This window comes from Perognathus longimembris, chromosome 2 (genome assembly GCF_023159225.1).
Source record: "Perognathus longimembris pacificus isolate PPM17 chromosome 2, ASM2315922v1, whole genome shotgun sequence".
Lineage (NCBI taxonomy): Eukaryota > Metazoa > Chordata > Mammalia > Rodentia > Heteromyidae > Perognathus > Perognathus longimembris.
This window is the reverse complement of record NC_063162.1, coordinates 144,792,750-144,810,823: the sequence shown is the minus strand read 5'-3', so window position 1 is coordinate 144,810,823 and position 18,074 is coordinate 144,792,750. Positions and strand designations below refer to the sequence as shown.

Sequence of the window (18,074 nt, the reverse complement as noted above, 5' to 3'; positions counted from 1 at the left end):
AAGTACTTACATGTATCCAAAAACATAGAAATATATTTGGTTCTTGTAGAGGAGGTTGTGTTTGTTGGTTGTTTGTATTGTTTCATTTCATTTTTTGCAGTTAAGGAGGCAGGGGGTTTGAACTCAGGGCCTCATACCTGCACAGCTTGCTTGCTATGTTGGAGCTCTACCACGTAAGCTGTGTGTCTGGCCCAGCTTGTTACTTGTTACTTGGGAGATGAGACCCTCAGACTTTTCTACTTAGTCTGGCTTCAAACTGTGAACCTCGAGAGTTCAAACCTCTTGAGTAGCTAGGATCACAGATGTGAGCCACAAACACCTGATCAGATGGTTTAAATTTTACGTATGTTAAAATTGTTAAAGTGATTTCAAATTTAAGCTTCACATGGAAATTATCACTTTAAATCGCAGATCTTTACAGCTCGTTGTAGCAATGCTCTTGGGAAATCTTGGGAATATATTTTGCTAAAGCCCTTCTGGTCCTCGGTTTCTTGGATCTATTTTAAGCTCTCTTTGTACAAGTATTTATCTACTTTGCAAAGTTTGAAGTTGTAACACCTTAAATTCATAGCATTCTTTTCATATTTCATAGAATCCTAGATGTCATCGAGGGTCAGATGACCTATTACATCCTATATCACTAAGGAAGAAAAAATTTAAGTGAAAGAAAAATTAATTCCGGGGCTGGGGATATGGCCTAGTGGCAAGAGTGCTTGCCTCGTATACATGAAGCCCTGGGTTCGATTCCCCAGCACCACATATACAGAAAACGGCCAGAAGTGGCGCTGTGGCTCAAGTGGCAGAGTGCTAGCCTTGAGCAAAAAGAAGCCAGGGACGGTGCTCAGCCCTGAGTCCAAGGCCCAGGACTGGCAAAAAAAAAAAAAAAAAAAAAAAAAAGAAAGAAAGAAAGAAAAAGAAAAGAAAAATTAATTCCATAAATTCCACTTGCAGATCCGACTAACTGCTAATCAAAAATATTTTCAAAACTGCATCTGTAGTTTTTAAAGTTGATTTTAAATACGTAAGAGGATTGTAGAGATTATATGCATAGCTTCCGCATGTACTTGAGAGAGGGTAGACAATATGATCAGTATTTTACATATATTTGTGCAATAAGGGCATACCAGGCCAACATGTGAAGACGTGAGTCCAAAAAGAACACATGAAGAAACACGAGTTTGCAGCTGTTAGCAGACCATGCTAGAGAGCTGCAAATCCAGCACCTATTTCCCAAGTGCCTCGAAGAATGTGTGGTAAGCCCTCCACAGCACTTGCTGAAAGAACAGAAGCGGCATAGACCTTGTGAACTTCGTGCTAAGAACTATGGAGAGTTAACAGAGGAAGTCTTAAGCTCACATCAAGGTATTTTCTTTTCCAAATTCTTCTAGAAACATTGTGCTGTGTTATGACTCCTCTAACAGGAACCTCCTCTTGCCCAGCTAGCGGTTCCCTTCCTCTCTTTACCACGCCTGCTCTCTTTGCCAAGAGCACTGCAGTCAGAAGCATTTGCTTGGAGATGCTTCCAGGGCACAGCAGCTGTGAAGAAGGAAGTCCAGTTACAGAAAAGAGTCATTTCACCTGGCTACTGAGGACTCTGTTATCAACGTCAAACTGCCTCAGGGCACGGCCCCTGCCAACTGTACCAACCATTAGGTCACTGGAAGACCCTCATCAACAAGCCAGCCCAGTCTCCCAAGGAGAGAGCAGGTAAGTCTGTCTGTCTCCTCTGCACAGATTTGGCTCTTCCTCAATGCTAAGACCTTCAGAGATGCCTGTTCTGCCACCTGTCCTTGACAAATTGAAGAATGTGACTTGTACAGCTAAAGTCAGTATAGATAATACTACAAGCAAAGATCTATGGGAGCAGAGCTCATGAAAAGAAACACAGGAAGTTTAATTATTAGATAAGAGTTTAGAGGCCACCAGATGAAGGCAAGGCTAAGACCTAGAGCTAAGGAAGGAGACAGACGCAGTGCCACCAAATAGAAAGGCCCTCAGCCAGGATGAAATCCTATCCATATTCTGCACATGTCTGGTCACCTCCTTTCCCTTGTCAAGGGCAAATCTCTCTTCAAACCCTCCCCCAGGTACCCTAAGAAAGAGGGTTGGCTGAGTGCTGGGGATAAACAACTTTGTCCCAAAGTTCTGCTGCTGCTGTCCTGATCCCCCCAAGGATTCCACATCTTCATCGTCATGAACTGGCACATGATCATCTCTATGCTTATTGTGGTGGTACTTAAAGTGATTGGAATGACCTTATTCCTGCTGCACTGTAAGTATTTGAGCAATCGCTGACCCTAATTTCCCCATTGGCTTGCTCTTTGACTCCACTCAGAATGAAGGGATGAGCTTACAGGGGAGGCCCTAGGTTTCTTCACCTGAAGTCAACTGACATAGCCTGAGGCCACCAACAATGCCCTTCCCAGATGCCAGTGCACGTAATGGGCCAACTGCCCAGTGTGTGGTTAGAAAACATTGTTTCTTGAGGTTTACTGGGATAATCTGAGCTGAAGTACACCACAGGGCTTCTTATTGCTGCTGCGATTTGAAAAGAGAGTTCTAGTTCAATGATATGCTTATGTTAAGAGCTGAGCTATGAATGAACAAGAGGTAACTTGAGGGTAGGATCTGACAGATAGTCTAAATTTTATACATGTAAGCTCATTCATCTCCATGAATTCACTAGTAAGAGGAAAGCTTCGTATCAAAGGATTCCACTGCAATTCAATAAAAGTAGAATCTCTAGCCCCCAAAGACAGTAGGGAAAACAAATGAGGAAGGAAATGTGAGTGAGTAGGTCACAGCAGTTGGGTAAGCGTGGCCTGCCTTGTGCAAGGCCCATCAGTTACGAAAGCAGAAAAGAAACAGCAGGAGAATAAGTGAAGATGTCCACGTTGCCACCGACCTGACTCAGAGAGCACAAGGTTTCCTGCTGGGTCACAGTGTCCTAGAACTCCTTGTGGGCTTGGTTATCACAACCTTTGTGTAGCCACACTTGGAGCTGACTTTCGTTGCTCTCCCATAGGTTTTTGGCAGGAGGAAGTATGCGTCATTCACATGAGGAGCTAGGGAGCAGATGATTACACAAGGTTGTTTTCCTCACTCCATCCCGCCTCTACGAGGGGAATTCCTAGAGCTCTTCCTCAAGATCTTCTTTCCCAAGAAACTCTTTTGTCTACTTTTGTAAATAGAGAGAAATCACAACTAGACTCTGTGAAACTTCTTTAATTTCATCTTCTTTTCTTTTTTTTTTCCTTTGCTGTGCTAGCAATCAGACCCATGATGCAAAATATGAACGCTGCTACTAAATTATCCTTGAGTTCCTGGGTGAAATCCCCGGTCCTCAGTTTTCTTCCTGGAAATAAGGATGATTGTGGAATCAGTTTAGTGTTAATATGCTTCTAAGACTCTGAAGTGTGGTCATATAGATACCATGCAGCATAAAAACCACTGTACTAAGAGTACTAAAGTGGTATATATGCCAAAAAATATAATATACAAACTATACAGAGAAGAATAGAAAAAACATGATTTTATAAAATATACAGCATAATGTAATAAAATATGTGTGATATAGAAATAGATGATAAACGATAGATAGATAGATAGATAGATAGATAGATAGATAGATAGATAGATAGATATGGCTCTTCTATTAAACTCCTCCTTTGGGCCTTCCCTGAGACTCCTCTCTCACTTTCTCTTTTAACACTAATTATTCTTGACATCTTTAAGAGAAAGACCTGTCTTTGTCAATCTTTATGTCAACCCAGTACAGTGATTCATATGAACAAAATATTCATAAAATATATACACATATGTATATATATACATTGTATATATGTATGTATTTGTATATGTATATATATACATATATACTTGTGAATGCTTATATATATATATATATATCAGTTTCTTTCAGTTCCAAAGTAGTTTCTGATGAAAGGCAGGATATTAAACAAGGATTCATTGAATTAAGGAAATTTTTTAAAAAATGCTAATGTCTAAGTTTTTAAAAGTTGTATCTGGGTAAATTAAAGTGGTCTTTTCCCATAATAGCAAATAACTGAGTGTTGAGTGGAGTTTTGGCCAGTCTTGCAAGCCCATCAAATCACCTATTTGTATTTAAACAGACTCTTCTCTGCTTATAGGAAATCTCTGGAATGTTCATGTGATTGCTTCATTGCTAACACCCACTAGGTTCTGACTCCTGTCCCAATGAATCACAATCTTTTGCACTATAAAAGTGCTAATGAGAAGAACGCCCAATATCTGTCAGGATTATACATTTTTGTAGAGGGTTTGAGACAGAAGATATATAAGAACAGCAAAAATACTTCCTAGTGCCTGGAGTATGAATGCTCCCAACAGCTGTTTGGGGATACAGTAGCACTCTTCTGAGAATCTAAATTCCTCCATTACTCTTCTTTCTTACTCTTTTCCCTCTTGGTATATCACACCTACCCCCATACCAGAAAGATAGAGACAGAGAGAAAAAAGAGAAGAGAGAGAGAGAGGACACAAATGAGGATTAGGTATTGATCATAGAAAATTGTGTGGTAGTTTGAAGTTTCAAAGAAAGAAAGTATCCGAAAAGTTCTAGCTCCCTGGTCATGGGCAAATAGTCACATGACTCAGTCTATGCTCTGATGGTTGTGTGTTATGCCTTAGAGTCACTCAAAAGTAACCTTTAGGGGCTGGGAATATGGCCTAGTGGCAAGAGTGCTTGCCTGTATACATGAGGCCCTGGGTTCGATTCCTCAGCACCACATATACAGAAAATGGCCAGAAGTGGCGCTGTGGCTCAAGTGGCAGAGTGCTAGCCTTGAGCAAAAAGGAAGCCAGGGACAGTGCTCAGGCCCTGAGTTGACGGCCCAGGACTGGCCAAAAACAAAACAAAAAAGTAACCTTTAAGCTTTCTTTTTATTTCAGTCTCACAGATTTTCGGGAGCAGTGATAGCCTCGTTCCTACAAGAAGCTATGGAACAGGTAAAGCGTCCAACTTTCACAGCTCTCCACCCCCATCTTCTTATATGGTGAATTCGATAGACTTATTGATTTGACTTATTGCCTCCATTATTAGGAAACTTTTTTTTTTTTTGCACAAAGAGGCCATGAAGGAAGAGTTTTTAGTTTATTCCCTCCAATTCATGGATAGAGAAACAGACTAAACGGGATGGAATTTCTTCCTGGATTAAGAACAATTTGAATCACTGAAATTTTAATAGCAGATTATATAACAAAGTAGCTGTAAAAATAATTAAAATAATGTTCCATTCTTCTATGACAGGGCGCACACCCCACACTACTCGTTCACCAAGCGTCTCTCCGGCTTGCCCCAAAGACTGGGACTTTAATCTAGGAAGGTGTTTTTTCTTATCCATCACGGAATCACCTTGGAACGTAGGCAAGGATGACTGCATATCAAAAGACTCCACTTTGGCGATTGCTAACACACCCGAGAAACTGGTAAGAGCATGGCAGGGCGCGGTGATGTGGCCCGCGCTTCTGAGCTCCGTGGGCAACACGGTGGAATGAAATGTGAGATGGGGAAAGAAATGGAGAGGTGGCTGGCTGGGAAGTGCAGGATCCTGGGTCTGAACCTGGGATTGGAAGAATTCCTACTACATGTCCTTCGCTCCATCTGAGCTAGAAATCCAGACCCCTGGTCTTTCCTATCAGGCACTGTGGATGGCTAGTATCCTAGGGAGGACACGGGAAATGGCCAGGTGCAGTGGCGCACACCTGTAATCCCATCTTCTTGGGAGACAGAGAGAGAGAGAGGACTGAGGCTTGAAGCCAGTCTAGGCAAAAGTTCACCGAGACTTCCCCCTCCAACCAAAAAGCCAAGCATTTTGGGGGGGAAGGGGTTGTGGAGAAAGCATACTTGTGGTTCCAGCTACACAGGGGGCACAAATAAAAAGATCCCAGTTTAAATCTGGCCCCACACAAAAGTGAGATTTTAGGCAAAATATAATTTAAGCAAAAAAAAAAAAAAAGAGGTGTGGCTCAAGTAATAGAGTATCCGCCCTACAAGCACAGGACCTGATTTCAAACCTTAGTAAAATAATAATTTCTTTAAAAAGCAAGCACTTGGAATGACCCAAGAGCTGATTACAGATGTTTTCATTCCAGTTTACATAATAAAGAAGAAAATGTGTGTTAATAAAATTATTAATGAAAAATAAAGAATCAGGTCACATGGAAGCTTTGTTCCAGAAAATCCATTGCAAAAAAAGAAGGGTTGTTTTATCTCCTTTTTTCCCATAATAATTCTAAGGTTGTATTGTTAATTTATACTTTACAAATGAGGGAATTATGACACACAGAGAGAAGTATTGGTCAAGATTATATACCTAAATAATGGAACACAGAATTGAATTCACATCATTCTGATTCAAAACTTATGTCCTGATCAACTACAGACCATAATTGATTTTGTTTATAGCTGTCTCTACAAATCCAAGCACCTGGGGCTGGGAGTATGGCCTAAGGGTAAAGTGCTCACCTCATATACATGAAGCCCTGGGTTCGATTCCTCAGCACCACATATAAAGAAAAAGCCAGAAGTGGCGCTGTGGCTCAAGTGGTGGAGTGCTAGCCGTGAGCAAAAAGAAGCCAGGGACAGTGCTCAGGCCGAGTCTGAGCCCCAGGACTGGCAAAAAAAAAAAAAATCCAAGCACCTGCTCATTATGAAGGAATGTGCTATATATTATTCCTATTTCTCCTTCTTCATTCCATCACTCCTCCTCTAAAATGTCCTCCTGTGACTGAGAGGCATTTATCAAAGAGCTTTCTTCTCTGAATTTTGACAATAGATGAGCAACCAATGACAGGAGTTGGGATGATACAGGTTTTCTGGGTACCCCTAGAGGGAAGAAAAAAAAATGTCTTCAGATAAAAGTCAGGAGCAAGGCACAAGGCAGAAGATAACAGAAGAAACAGAAGGAGAAGGAAGAGGGGCACAAGATAGAAAATTGTTGATCTGCTTTCTTCTCTTGATCACTTAAGTTCAGGTAAATTCAAAGTTTAGCCCATGGCATTTTCCATGCTATCCTCACAAAGAAGTTAAATGATGTAACACTCAGTTTAACATTTGATTCAACTTCATTTGGAATGTAAAGATTAGTATGATGAGAATCTTCCCTACAGATATACAGCGATACCTGCCAAATACAAAAGAGATCGCTCTGAAATCACCTGCTTTCCATTGTATGTCCCCATTCCCCATTACCTCAGTGGAGTCCCAGGGGACCATGCCAGCATGACCTGAGCATTTGCTAGGAATATAAATACTTCATGCTCTGTGTTAGAATTTCTGTGCCAGAAGCCAAGCAATCTGTGTTTTAGCAAGACTTCCAGATGGCCTGAATGCCTGAAAAGCTTAAGAAGTTCTTGCCAGTAAGGTGGTGCACCCCTGTAATAACCCTCAACACTCAGGAGGCTGAGATCAGGAGGATAACATTTTGAGGCCAGCCAGTGCAAAAAGTTGTGAGACTTAATCTCAACCAATAAAAAAAAGTATCTGGGGACTGGAAATGTAGCTTAGTGGTAGAGTGCTTGCCTAGCATGCATGAAGCCCCAGGTTCGATTCCTCAGTAGCACATACACAGAAAAAGCTGGAAGTGGCGCTGTGGCTCAAGTGGTAGTGTGCTGGCCTTGAGCAAAAAAGCTCAGGGACAGTGCTCAGGCTCTGAGTTCAAGCCCCAGGACACTCTCTCACTCTCTCTCTCTGTAGGTAGGTAGATAGATAGATAGATAGATAGATAGATAGATAGATAGATAGATAGATAGATAGGGCTGAATGGTGTGCACCTGTTGTTTCAGCTCCGTGCAAAGCATATGTAAGTAGATTACAGTCCAGGTCAGCCAGCCAAAAAGTGAGAACCTTTGAAAAATAATGAAATCAAAAGAGACTGAGGGACCTAACTCAAGCCATAGAATGCCTTGCCTATTGAGAGGAGAACTGTAAATTTAATCCCCAGTACTGTTCCCCAAAATGAACATCTTCTCCCAGACAAGGGTCTGTTGTGGACACTTGTTATAGACACCACCGGCCTCCTATCCTGAACCTCTTTCCTTATTCACAGAATCAGGTTATCATCTGATTGACTCAAGGGCAACAGTGAAGAAACCATTGTTGAGATGTTTCCTTTCTACTTTCAGACATTCCTTCAGGAGATAGCTGGTGTTGAGAAGTATTTTATTGGCTTAATATATGAGGCAGAGAAAAGATGGCATTGGATTGACAACTCTGAGTTCAAGGGCAAGTATGTGAAACCTCCCACATATTTCTGGGGAACCTTGCTTTATGTCAAAAGATCAAACCTGAAATTCCTCCCAAAACAGTTCAAAGGCCTAGGCTCAGTTTTCTTTTTCCTTCCAACTTTCATGTTGCCAGAGACACAAGTGCTCTAAACTTCTCATTATGAAAACTAGGAAACATTTTACATAATAAGTAAGAATATTCATATGACAAATTATTTTGTCCCAAGTTAAACCCAAACATATTTACATACAAGTTGTTTTTGTGCATCTCATATCTTTCAAACTGAAAATCACCTTTTCTTCCTACATGCTTCTAGGTTTTCCTATTTATAGCTAAATATATACATATATATATATATATATAGCTATGTATATAGCTCCTTTAGTGAAAGAAAAGTTATTATGATCAATTTGCCTCTCCTTTAAAATCTGTGGGCTTCTAACTTCCAAGTGTGATCTCCAGTGACTCAGTCCATGGGGAGAAATTGTCCCATTGCTCATATTAAAATTCTGAGTCAGGCAAAGATCAAATCAGGACCCTCCAGCCTGCCACTTTTTCCTACAGAGAAGAAAACATTAATATTCATGTCTACAAAAGTGTGGGCCCTGTGCTAAGCACTTTACAGAATTTCCCACCGTATCCATCCTGACACCTAAGAAGTGTTTCCTTGCTTGCTATCTAATGGACAGATTGCTGAGAGGAAAGGTTGAAATGTGTTGAGTCTCACATAGCTCCAAAGCCATAGCACCATATGTGATCCCCTATTCACCTGAGCGCAGAAATCAGCTTACTTTCCCTTGAAGCCAGAATCTTGTTAGATTGAAAGACAGACAGAAAAAGAGATAGGGGAAGGCCAACAGATACCTCTACCAAGTTCTTTCCTAAAGCCGGCTGGAGTCTTCCTGGTTCTATACATGCACAGAGTACAAAAACCTGGGGAAGGGAAACCATGAGATGTTTCTGGAGGATATACGACTCCTAGAGTCTGGGAACTCCTGGGAGAGTTAAGAGGAAAAAGTGGGTGTACAGGTGGATCTGGAGAAACTAGATTGAGCAGGGCATGACAGGATGGTCAGCCTGCTGCCCCTTGTGTGCAGGTCCACCACACTCCCACTCTGCGATCAGTAAAGGCGGGACTGAGATCATGAGTCCTAAACATTTTCTTTCCTCTCTAAGTGTGACCAACCAGAACCAGAACTTCAACTGTGCCACCATAGGCCTGACAAAGGCGTTTGATGCTGCATCCTGTGACATCAGCTACCGCTGGATCTGTGAGAAGACGCCCTAAGAATCACAGTTGTGCAAAAAGAAAACAAAAAATAGATATAATAAAGAGAAAAGTTACCATTAGGAGTAGTCCCAGGAATCAGATCACTGCACCCATCTTCCTCAGGTTTCTGGCAAAGCTCTCGGAGTGAATTCACCACTCCTTCCACACACATACTCATGTACACACAACCAGGAAACACCCCTGAGCCAGCTGTTCCTCAAGGTCACACTGCAGCCTCAGGGAATGTCCAGTTCATTAGGGGCTGTTACCTGCTTACTAGCGGAGGTCCTTGCCTGTTTGAAAACTGAGCTTTTGTATTCTGCATAGGGGAATTAGACACTAGTCATCCCTGGAAGACAGGTTCACTTTCACGGAGCCAGCACAGTTGGTGTGGAAATGATGTCTGTGTCTACAGAGCGGAACATTTCTGGCAGAGTTTGTTTCTTCTTCAGGACATGTGACTATACTATGAGGGAGAAACTGCAAACTGAACAGATAGTAGAACTATCTACAAGGCAACATGGGTAAAAGTTGGATGATCTCAGCTTCTGGGAACCCCATTTCTGTTCCCAAGAGACCCTGCAAGCTGAGACCAGACCTTGGGGAAAGTTCCTACAGCTGAATTTGGAAAAGAAAGACATCCTTTTTAGGAATGGAGGGCAGGTCTGGAAAGGACAGGAATCTTCTCAGTGATGCCTCTGAAAAGTCCAAGGGGAGAGGGGCTAACTATTCTTCAGCACTTTCCCAAAAACACACTCAAGCTAAACATCTTCTTGTCCTGGCATGGAATTCTGTTGTAGCATATGTAGCTCCTTCACAACTGGAATTTTGGTGAGCAAATTCACTCCCCTCTGCAGTTTATTTCCCAACCCTGTTATTTGAATACACTTTAGGAATTTGGGAAACAATTTTGGGACCTCGGGGATTACAGAAGATTCCACTAGAAAGACTTGGACACTGGGTATGCCTCTTGACCTCAAAAGGCCTTGCACTGGTTAGCATCATGTTAGTGCACCACTGGTGGAGCAAACTGACATGCAGAGAATGAGAAGGGCCATAAAAGGGAATGTAGGATGGAAGCAAGGCGCAAGCATAGAGAAGAAAGCGATACCAGGATATAGAAGTCATGAGAACAAACAAGGGTTCATTTAGCCACATTAAAAGAAAGGCAAGAAAGAGGGGCTGGGGATATAGCCTAGTGGCAAGAGCGCCTGCCTCGGATACACGAGGCCCTAGGTTCGATTCCCCAGCACCACATATACAGAAAACGGCCAGAAGTGGCGCTGTGGCTCAAGAGGCAGAGTGCTAGCCTTGAGCGGGAAGAAGCCAGGGACAGTGCTTAGGCCCTGAGTCCAAGGCCCAGGACTGGCCAAAAAAAAAAAAAAAAAAAAAAAAAGAAAGGCAAGAAAGAAACAGAAGTCTCAGATCCCTTGGCTGTTATCTGCATCAAGAGGTAAAGATCAACTGCATACATACCTTAGGAGAGAAAAAAGAGGCATTGATTGTTTTGAGTAACAAGACTTAAAGTATAGATAAGACTATATAAAACTTAGTCATCTAAGTAAACAGGTTTACCATTTGTCTTTAATATCAATGTATTGCTTCTAAACACACTATTGATTGTGTTTATCATTAGTCAAAATAGAATACTGAAAATTGTATCTTTTATTACAAAACTAAATTTCGTCTTTATATTGCTAAGTTTTACAAATTTTTAGCTCATTAGCATGGCCATTTACAGCTTTTAAAAATGAGATACTGGGCTGGGGATATGGCCTAGTGGCAAGAGCGCTTGCCTTGTATACATGAAGCCCTGGGTTCGATTCCCCAGCACCACATATACAGAAAATGGCCAGAAGCAGCACTGTGGCTCAAGTGGCAGAGTGCTAGCCTTGAGCAAAAAGAAGCCAGGGACAGTACTCCGGCCCTGAGTCCAAGGCCCAGGACTGGCAAAGAGAAAGAGAGAAAGAGAGAGAGAGAGAGAGAGAGAGAGAGAGAGAGAGAGAGAGAGAGAGAGAGAGAGAGAGATACTGCACTAGTGTTTGAACTAGCTTGAAGGAAGTTACCAGAAAGAATTGTTTTGGAAGGAGGTAGATATTTGAATTAGGTTAATGCCATGTAGAAAGGTAAGTTCTTTGGCATTATATTAGCCCTCGATGCCAGAATTAAGGAATGTAGAGGCATCATTTGTGGTGGAGAAAAGACCAATCAAATTCTAACCAGAGCTACACTTTAGAACCCAGGTAACGTAGAGGAAATAATAGCCTCTTTAGATAAAAAGAGAACTGCATTTGCCACACTTCCTGTCTGAAGACAGAATAATTGCAGATGTCCGAGGTCGGGAAATGGAGACATCTAGGGATTCCTGTGGTCAAAGCCCAAATTTCCCCCAAGTTGAGAAGATACTTGTGTAAAATTCTCAAAGCAGCCAGTTGGGCTTTGGTGAGGATGGAGGGCGTGGAAGGCTTGCGTGGATTCAGGTTTAAAGCCACTACTGAGAAGGAGCTCCGAATCCTTAGAAGAGTAGACTAACATGTGTCCTTTACTAGGTATCATTTGTTTTAAAAAAAAAAAAAAAAGATTTTAGCAAATTATTGTTTTAGAGTTTGATTTTGTTTCTAATGTATTGTGTGAAACTGTAGAGATTTCAGACACCTTCTATGTCTCAGTTTTCTTGTCTATAAAATAGGGCAGTGATACCCAGCTCACGAAATGCTGTACATGCCGAATAAGATCCCTTTATATATTGCAATGGCAATAAACATGGGGTGAAGCCCTTTGTGGAGAATTTAAAGTTGAGGTCTTCAAGCCCAGAATATGCTTGTCAGTGTGTCAGTAGAAGCTGAGTGTGGCCGAGCCACTTAATTTCTGAAAACTTGCTTATTCAGTTATAATGTGGAAATAAAGAAAAATCTACCCAAGTCAGGGCGGGGCGGGGGGGTCTCTCGAAATTTCTGTGGCTTATCCAAAGAAACCTGGAAGTCATACTTGCCATGCAGGCCCAGCCTAGGTGAGCCAGGCCTAACTCGCATTCGTCACTGGAACCTTCTGAGACCAGCAGAGCTAACAGCTGAGCCTCGGCTACATTGTCTGGAACTCTACTGCACAGAAATAAAAGCTTATTGCTGTAGGCCACTGGAGTCTTGTGGTTATTTCTTCTATAGCAAGAGCTAACTGTTCCTATCTCCTCACTGATTTCCTCTTCCCTTTCTGATCCTTAAATAGATTAGATTACACTCCTCACAGAATACATCAGATTCTGTCACTCTTCTTTAATTCCCTGAGATGGTTTTCCACCTCCTAGGAAAACGTCAGTCTTCCGCTTTTAGTCTGTGTGTGTCTGCCAGGTATGCCTCTTGCAGAAAACTGATAGTTAGATCTTATTTTTAAAACCAATCATCTAATCTCTTTTTGGTTGGCAGGTTAAGACCATTCAAATTTAGAGCCGTTATTAAGAGCTGCTTGCTGAGTCTGGCGATTCTTTTCTGGTTGATTTTCCTTGGATGTTGTCTTTCTCTCTCATTTCTCTTGGGAGTTTCCTTGCTTATTGAACTGAATTTGTTTTCTTCTCTTTCCTTTTCCTCATTTGCTGATCTACTTCACCTCCTGAAATTTAACCTTTCTTGACCTCTCACGTTTCTGATTGTCTTTCTTCTGTGCATAGGAGTCCTTTGAGTGTCTTCTACGTGCTGGTTTACTGGTCTTGAATTGTTCTAGTTTGCACTTGTTCTGAAAGACCTTTACTTCTAAGATGATTTTAACAAGTAAAGTTGCTGGATATACTGCCCTTGATTGGCAGTGATTTAACGTCGGAATTGGAAACATATCATTCCATGCCTTTTTGACTTTTAAGATTTTTGCAGAGATGTCTACTGTAATAAGTTTATAAATTTTCTTTTGCAGCCTTAGTACACAAACTGGGAAATCTTTTTGCAGTTTGCAGTAGTCTTTCTTCTGTAATTTTAGCATTTTGACTACAGTAAAATGTAAAGAAGCTAACTTCTGGCCATGTCTGTTAAGACTGTCCATCTTTCAGTGTCTTCTTTGCCTTCTTTCTTCAAAACTTTATAGTTTTCAAGCTAGGTGTTGATAGAGGCTCACTCTTGTAATCCTAGCTACTTGAGAGGTTGAAGTTGGGAGAATTGAAGTTGCAAGTCAGCCCAGACAGAAAACAACACACAATTCTCTCTTCACTGAGGGAGACTGGGCAGAGTGGTGTGTACCTGCCAATCCAGCAATTAGGAAGAGCCTTAAAGCAGATCATGGGCCAGGCATGTGTCTGGCAGGACACAGGAACAGTATCTTTAAGATACTGGCAGCAGGGCTGGGGATATGGCCTAGTGGCAAGAGTGCTTGCCTCGTATACATGAGGCCCTGGGTTCGATTCCCCAGCACCACATATACAGAAAAACGGCGCTGTGGCTCAAGTGGCAGAGTGCTAGCCTTGAGCAAAAAAAGGAAGCCAGGGACAGTGCTCAGGCCCTGAGTCTAAGGTCCAGGACTGGCAAAAAAAAAAAGATACTGGCAGCATGGCTCAATGCTAAAGCACCTGGGTACAAAGCATGAGATCGTGAGTTCAAACCCTGTTGCCACCAAAACAATTTTTCTTAAGTTTTATAGTTCTATTATTGAGCTATCCCCCCCACCACCACCACCACCACCTTGGTTAGGTTTATTTCCTAGGTATGTTTTGAGGCTATTATGGGTGGGACTGTTTTCTTGATTTCTTTTTCTGCATGTTTATTGTTGATGTATAAGAAAACTACTGATTTTTGTATGTTGTTTTTGTATTCTGCCACTTTGCTAAAAGTGTCAGCTTTGGAAGAGTTTCCTAGTGGAAACTTTAAAGTATTTTAGGTACAAGATCATGTAGTGTACAAATAGGAATAATTTGATTTCTTTTCTATCTGCGACCCTTTTGGTTCTTTCTCTTTGCCTACTACAGTGGCTAAAAACCCAAGCACTATATTTAATACCACTAGTGAAAGTAAATGCCCTTGTCTTGTCCCTGATTTCAGAAGGAATGCTTTTTGTTGTTTCCCACTGTGTAGAATGTTAGTTTGTGTTATATAGCATTTATTAGTCCTAGTTTTTATACGGCTTTTTACCCAATACATTTAATTTTGCCAAGTAATTATTCCAAATATATTGAGATGATTGGAGCACAGAGGCATGGTTCAACAGCCTACAAGTATGAGGCCCTGAGTTCAAATTCTGGTCACACACACACAAAGAGATAATGATGTGATTATTATCCCAGATTCTATTTATATGATGTATTACATGTCTTGATTTGTACAAATTGAACTATCCTTGCATCTTTGGAATAAGGCTAATGTGATTAACGTGACCGCATTACATGAACATTTTAATATGCTGCTGGATTTTATTTACAAGTATGTTATTGATGATCTTTGTATCTATGTTCACTGAGGATTCTGGTCTAGCGTTTTCTCTTTTGTATGTCCTATCTAGTTTTGATATCAAGGTATCTACCTTTATAAAATTAGTTTGCAAGTATTCTTTTCCTTTCTATTTTTTGAAATAATGCGGAGAGTTTTTGTCTTAGGTCTCAAGTTCTGCTAAAATTTAGCAGTTAATTTATAGAGTATCTTATAAATCTCAGCCTCACTGCAGCAAATTCTTGCTCTTCTACTATGTGGTATACCACCACTTTTGTGTACTTTTAAGGTATTTTTTGTGACTAGACAGTAGATGATGTTTTATATACTAAATGTGTACCACTGTAAATTATATAGATATCAAGATTAAGAGTATATGAAACTCTGGTTTCTACAGCAAGATACTCCTTTTTGTGTTGTCATAAAAATGTATCTTCATATACCATGTACAAAATAAAATACATACGCAATTATGCATTTACTTATTATATATGTAGGAAATAAAAAATAGATGTAAGAACATTTTCCTAAGAAACTTTTCCAAATTTTTCCTTGGAAAACTTAGATTATCTCTTACATATGACACTGAGGTTTTTTACTAAGTTTTTCAATGTTTTGTGCAACACTTGAGTGGGTTCTATATTAGGTGAAACAAAAAATCCGCACCTTCAGTTAGTCTTTCAAGAAGTGCAGTTTCTGTTAATTTTCTTGCATTTATGGTTGCTTGATGTTGTAAATCTATGAATGCTTTCCAAGTTTTGATAATTTTTTTCCAATGGCTTCTGCTTGTTCACTTCTACTTCCATGGAGGAGAAGGAGGTTGGAGCTGCCAACTCCACCAGTTTAGTCCCATCTTTTCCCAACAATGGGTTCTAGGATTCTGACATGGATCACAAAAAATTTGGTGAAATCTTCCTATAAAAGGAAGCTTTGAGTCTATAATAATGCCTGAAATTTAAGGACATTCACACAGTAGAGCAGAGGGCTGATTTAACACATTGGCACAAACCCTAATTTGACACCTGAGAGGAAGACAGGCTGCATGTTAGAAACTATGAATGAGGGAGTTTTCCATTTTTCTCATTACACAGACTTTTAAAAGTTCTGGAAGTTGATCAGTCTCTGGAGAGAAAAGCTGAAAGTTTCTCTAGCTCTTTCTTGACTAGCCTCCCCAGGGTTCCAGTGAACCCCTCAGTGAATAACATTCCTTAGAGACACATCACAGAGGGGAACAAGGAGGGAGATGAGAAGAAGGAAACAGTTGGGACCCCCAAGCACTATGCTTTCTGGGCTTTTACCTAAATGCCAGTGTGAACACACTGTTCTGTCTCCCTGAGAGTGAAGTGGCAGCAGCCTGTCTGGCTCTGGGAACAAACTCAGACTAGCCAGAGAGAAAGTGGCCTGGGAATTGTTGCAGAGATATTCAATCAGTCAGTCAGTCCCTTTTTCTCCAGGTGAGTTTCCTTCTGTTAAGAAAGGGAGTAGGACAGATCAGGAGCTATTCTTGTGTGAGTAGCCATCTACAACCAAGATGTGCACCATCAGAGGAGGGGGCTAGAACATGAGCAGAGTGCACTCTTTTTTGATACAAAAAAAGAGCTCCTGATTATTGTCAGGACTCGCATCTCTCCTAAGGTTACATCTTATTCTAACTAAACAGAGATTGTGGAAAACAGATTTCTGAACTCTCTTGAGAAATCTCTTCTTGTTTCAAACTGCCATTTATTTCCTGAAGGGCCTCCACATAAAACTGAATGTTGACATAGAAGTGCCACAGGAAGGCAAAAGACCACAGGGGCTTTCAAAATAGCTGTAGATAGAATGGTTAGGTCTCTACCTATAGGTTTCTTCCTTAAATAAACAGCTCGTTGATTCACTCAGCTACCATCTTGTTCTATATCAAATGCAGTGAACAAGAATGACAAGTTTGTCGCCTTCATGGCTCACACTGTAAGACAAAGTGACAGGAAAGGAAAAGTAAACATTCAATTTTAGGTGATGAAACATTTTATTTTAGGTGATGACTGTAAACAGATCTTATGGAGGCGTTAGAGACGGAAGAGCATGTGTGTTCTCTTGGGCAGAATAATGAGCAAAGTTTCCCTGAGCTACAACATTCAAGGAAAGAGCTGAAGGGAAGTGAGAAACAAATCCAGAAGGCCCCAGGGGCTTAAGTCTTTGGTTCTATTCTGTATTAGTGACAGATAAATCAGAAATTTCTGATTTCACTTTTGGAGGAAAGCATGATTATAACAGGAGTTGTTTTTGGAGAAGACTATATGAACTTGTAGATGGGCTGGACTCAGACTGTGGCCATGGGTGTGTAGGGCATTTATATTTAGTTGCTTAACTCCTGCTGAACATAGGGCTTCAGCATTCCTGAATACAGATGCTGCAATTGGGCCCAAAGCTTTCCATCTTCCAACCCCAGAATGAGGTTAATGTGGGACAAATTCCAAATTTGATTAGGCTGGTGATGAAAAGGATCCACTGTGTCAGAGAGGAGGCAGATGGTTGCTCAGAGCCATGTTGGGGGGGGGGGGCTGAAACTGCAGATCGAGAGAAGGTAGGCAGGCAAGCTGGGGGACAGCTGCCCCATCTACAGCATAGCAAGAATCGCTGAGCTCATCTTATGCCAATTCCACATTCATATATGGTACAGGAAAGGAAAATGTGATCACACCTGCCAATGGAAACACTGGAAACATGATCCTGTCAGGTCATGGAGACACCGAGCAGGTGGAAGGTCTTAGCTCTAACTGGGACACTTTCTACTTCTCATTCATGTTTTATCAACATGCAATCATTGTAAATCTTACTGGGGCTTACTGTGATTTTTCCACTCATAGAAACATCATCGATTCATCAAATCCATTTACCCTCGTCTCCACCCACTTTGCAACTTCTAGTCAGTGATCTTTTTTCAAGTTTACGTGCCTAAGCTTCCGCATATAAAAACAGTGTACAGATGGCTTTCTGTATCTGACTTCTTCTACTGAACATAATGTTCTCCACTCCATCCATTTGGTCTCAAATAACAGAGTTCCGTACTTCTTTAAAATGAGAATAGTGTAATATCCTCTTTCTCTGTTGTTCTCTAGGCTTCACAAAGAACAGGTGCTCAGAGCCCAAA

The 18,074-nt window shown here is 41.1% G+C and overlaps 1 protein-coding gene across 2 annotated transcripts; it reads left to right on the top strand.

Moving 5' to 3' along the window:
* Window positions 1-1,485: 1,485 nt before the first annotated feature.
* Clec5a (C-type lectin domain containing 5A) lies at window positions 1,486-9,619 on the top strand. Of its 2 annotated transcripts, none has more exons than XM_048337957.1 (6): window positions 1,486-1,704; window positions 2,172-2,272; window positions 4,933-4,989; window positions 5,291-5,469; window positions 8,167-8,270; window positions 9,446-9,619. In XM_048337957.1, the coding sequence occupies exons 1-6, from the start codon at window positions 1,517-1,519 to the stop codon at window positions 9,555-9,557; spliced, it is 741 nt and encodes a 246-aa protein (XP_048193914.1). In that variant the 5' UTR covers window positions 1,486-1,516; the 3' UTR covers window positions 9,558-9,619. The 2 variants fall into 2 exon arrangements, with proteins under 2 accessions (XP_048193914.1, XP_048193915.1); XM_048337958.1 differs by having other exon boundaries at window positions 1,486-1,707; window positions 2,174-2,272.
* Window positions 9,620-18,074: the final 8,455 nt, after the last annotated feature.

Excerpts from the sequence above, each read along its gene's own strand:
- Clec5a (XM_048337957.1), top strand. The coding sequence starts at position 1,517 with ATGCTTCCAGGGCACAGCAGCTGTGAAGAAGGAAGTCCAGTTACAGAA. Across the intron at positions 5,470-8,166 it reads CTAACACACCCGAGAAACTG|ACATTCCTTCAGGAGATAGC; the intron begins GTAAGAGCATGG and ends TTCTACTTTCAG. Across the intron at positions 8,271-9,445 it reads AACTCTGAGTTCAAGGGCAA|TGTGACCAACCAGAACCAGA; the intron begins GTATGTGAAACC and ends TTCCTCTCTAAG.